General features: G+C 49.2%; 1 protein-coding gene across 1 annotated transcript in view; it reads right to left on the bottom strand.

Annotated features, from left to right (window-relative positions):
* LOC108801502 (beta-arrestin-1-like) overlaps positions 1-3,016 on the bottom strand; it is a 60,020-nt gene that overhangs the window by 42,696 nt on the left and 14,308 nt on the right. The window contains exon 6 of the mRNA XM_018573387.1: positions 943-1,139. Coding sequence (XP_018428889.1) covers positions 943-1,139 — 197 coding nt within the window. The remainder of the gene's footprint in view (positions 1-942; positions 1,140-3,016) is intronic.

Genomic DNA, 3,016 nt, shown 5'->3' with positions numbered 1-3,016 from the left:
CCTCCACTGGCTTCCATCCCCCACCCCCCTCTGCCAATCCCTCCACTGGCTTCCAATAGCCCAAATAATAAAATTCACAAATATTAACACTTACAAAGTCATCCACAACTCTGCCCCCCGGCTATATCTCAAACCTTGTCTCAAAGTATCACCCTAAACGTCCCCTCCGCTCCTCCCAAGACCTCCTGCCTTCCAGCTCCCTCATCAACTCCTCCCATGTTCACCTCCAGGACTTCTCTAGAGTCTCTCCCATCCTCTGGAACTCTCTACCCCAACCTATCCATCTATCTCTCACTCTGACTGCCTTTAGGCGTTCCCTGAAGACTCATCTCTTCAAGGAAGCCGATCCCACCTCAACCTAACCGCTCAACCATCACGTTCTTAAACAATTCCTCCCCACATAGCTCCCTCCTCATGTATCACTGGCCCCTCCCTCTTAGATTGTAAGCCCTCAGGGGCAGGGCTCTCCTTACCATCTTGTCTTGAATTGTATTGTGATTGTAATGTCTTCCTTATATTGTACAGGGCTGCGCACACTGTTGGCGCTATATAAGTCCTGTATAATAATAATAATTCCAGTGGTGAGATCTCCTCACCATAGTCCCCCCAGTTCTGCATGTCCCTATTCACCTTGGGGGTCTTCCCACCTACATTATATAAATAAAAGTGACGATGGGATCCACTCTTAATGGCTGCTGCGGGCCTACAGAGGGTTTCCAGTCCACAGATGGCACAACCAGAGTCTATAAAAGACTGAAGTCTTGGAAGTGGCCCTTTAATATTTAAAGTGGTAGACTGGTTGGTTGAAGGTTGACCTATTCCAAGATGTCACCACACACAATCAGCAAACAACAAATGACGAGAGCCTTCAGCACCCCGTGTTTCAGCTTTAGCACAGGAATCCAATTGTTCCTCGGGGGTCACACCGATCCCCTTCCCTACCTCAAAGGTGAACGGATAGGCGTGCTCGCCCAACTTCTTGATCAAGCGTTCCTGGAGTCGAGTCAGCGGCTTCTTCTCCTCCGGGACGGGTGGGAAGGCCTGAATGTTGGCCACGAAAAGGTCTTTGCGGAACGTCAACCCCAAAACGTCGAGATCCTCCCGGCCGTAGCGGAAGGCGCAGGTCAGAGTCACGAACACTGGAGGGAGACAACACGGCAAGGGGTTAGAGTTCTGAAATGCGCTGAACTGATGGAGAAATGGCAGCAAGTCCCAATAAGAGAGAATGACCAGCGACAAAACACAAAAGGTCTTTCACAGTTCTGAACCCAGACATGCCCGGGAGCGCGTATGAAGAAATCTAACATTTAAAATGTATCATTTGTATGAATATAAAATAAGGTGAGATACACTATACTGCCAAAAGTATTGGGGCGCCTTTACATGCACATGAACTTTCATGGCCTCCCAGTCTTAGTCCGCAGGGTTCAGTATTGGGTTGGCTCCGCCCTTTGCCGCTATAACAGCTCCGACTCTTCTGGGAAGGCGCCCACAAGATTTAGGAGTGTGTCTATGGGAATGTTGGACCATTGGTGAGGTCGGGTACTGATGTTGGGGGAGGGGCTCACAGTCTCCGCCTCTAATTCATCCCAAAGGTGTTCTATGGGGTTGAGGTCAGGACTCTGTGCGGCCAGTCACGTTCCTCCCCCCCAAACTCCCCCATCCATGTCTTTATGGACCTTGCTTTGTGCGCTGGTGTGCAGTCATGTTGGAACAGGAAGGGGCCGTCCCCAAACTCCTCCCACAAAGTTGGGAGCATGAAATTGTACAAAATGTCTTGGTGTGCTGATGCCTTAAGAGTTCCCTTCACTGGAACTAAGGGGCGGAGCCCAACCCCTGAAAAACAACCCCTCCCCCCCCATAATCCCCCCTCCACCAAACTTTACACTTGGCACAATGCAGTCAGGCAAGTACCGTTCTCCTGGCAACCGCCAAACCCAGACACGTCCATCGGATTGCCAGACAGAGAAGCGTGATTGGTCACTCCAGAGAACACGTCTCCACTTCTCTAGAGTCCAGTGGCGGCGTGCTTTACACCACGGCATCCCACGCTTTGCATTGCACTTGGTGATGTGCGGCTTGGATGCAGCTGCTCGGCCATGGAAACCCATTCCATGAAGCTCTCTACGCACTGTTGTTGCGCCAATCTGAAGGCCGCATGGAGTTTGGAGGTCTGTAGCTATTGACTCTGCAGACAGTTGGCGACTTCTGCGCACTGTGAGCTTCCGCATGCGTTGACCACGCTCTGTCATGTGACGTGGCCGACCACTTCCTGGCTGGGTTGCTGTTGTTCCCAGTTGCTTCCACTTTGTTATAATACCAGTAACAGGTGACCGTGGCGGAATATTTAGTAGCCGGGAAATGTCACGGAACACCTGAATCCAATGATGTGGTGTCCCAATACTTTTGGCAATATAGTGTATACTCAAATTACAGCCTTCATCTGAATAACCCTCTGACATCACTATATTGAAGAAACATATTGTGCCCTTAAAGGACTACCTCCAAAATATTCAATTTTAACAAGTGAAACTGGTGAAAAGAGGGCAATTTTACCAACGCGTTTCACATTTCTACACTCTACTTCTTCAGGGGACAGGGGGAGATTTAGCTACAATGTCAGTTTATGATTAGATAATATACAATGATGGTCTTTATTGAGATCTACATATGAATATTATTTCTTACACAATGATACTTCTGTGGTCGGCCATGTGGTGACCCAAAAATGGAACCAACGCACCACATAAGGAGGGGATCAGGAAAGATATACCCAAGTAGCTTTCAACTGTAAACAAGCGTCGCGTGCTAATGACTAATCGAGAAGAAGGAAGTATTAAATTACTTGTTTATATCGGTCTTTCCCAATCAGGACGCCGTGACCCCCCTGGGTGCCTTCTGGCTTTGTCAGGGGAGCCTTCAGGGGGGGTTCTAATGTGAAGGGGGGACTGTGAATATGAAGTGGATCTTGTGATGTAAAAGGGGGAACTCTGATGTGAAGGGGGGGCTGCGATGT

This window comes from Nanorana parkeri, unplaced genomic scaffold (assembly GCF_000935625.1).
Source record: "Nanorana parkeri isolate BGI_ZX_2015 unplaced genomic scaffold, ASM93562v1 scaffold2361, whole genome shotgun sequence".
NCBI lineage: Eukaryota > Metazoa > Chordata > Amphibia > Anura > Dicroglossidae > Nanorana > Nanorana parkeri.
This window is presented reverse-complemented; position numbering and strand designations above follow the sequence as displayed.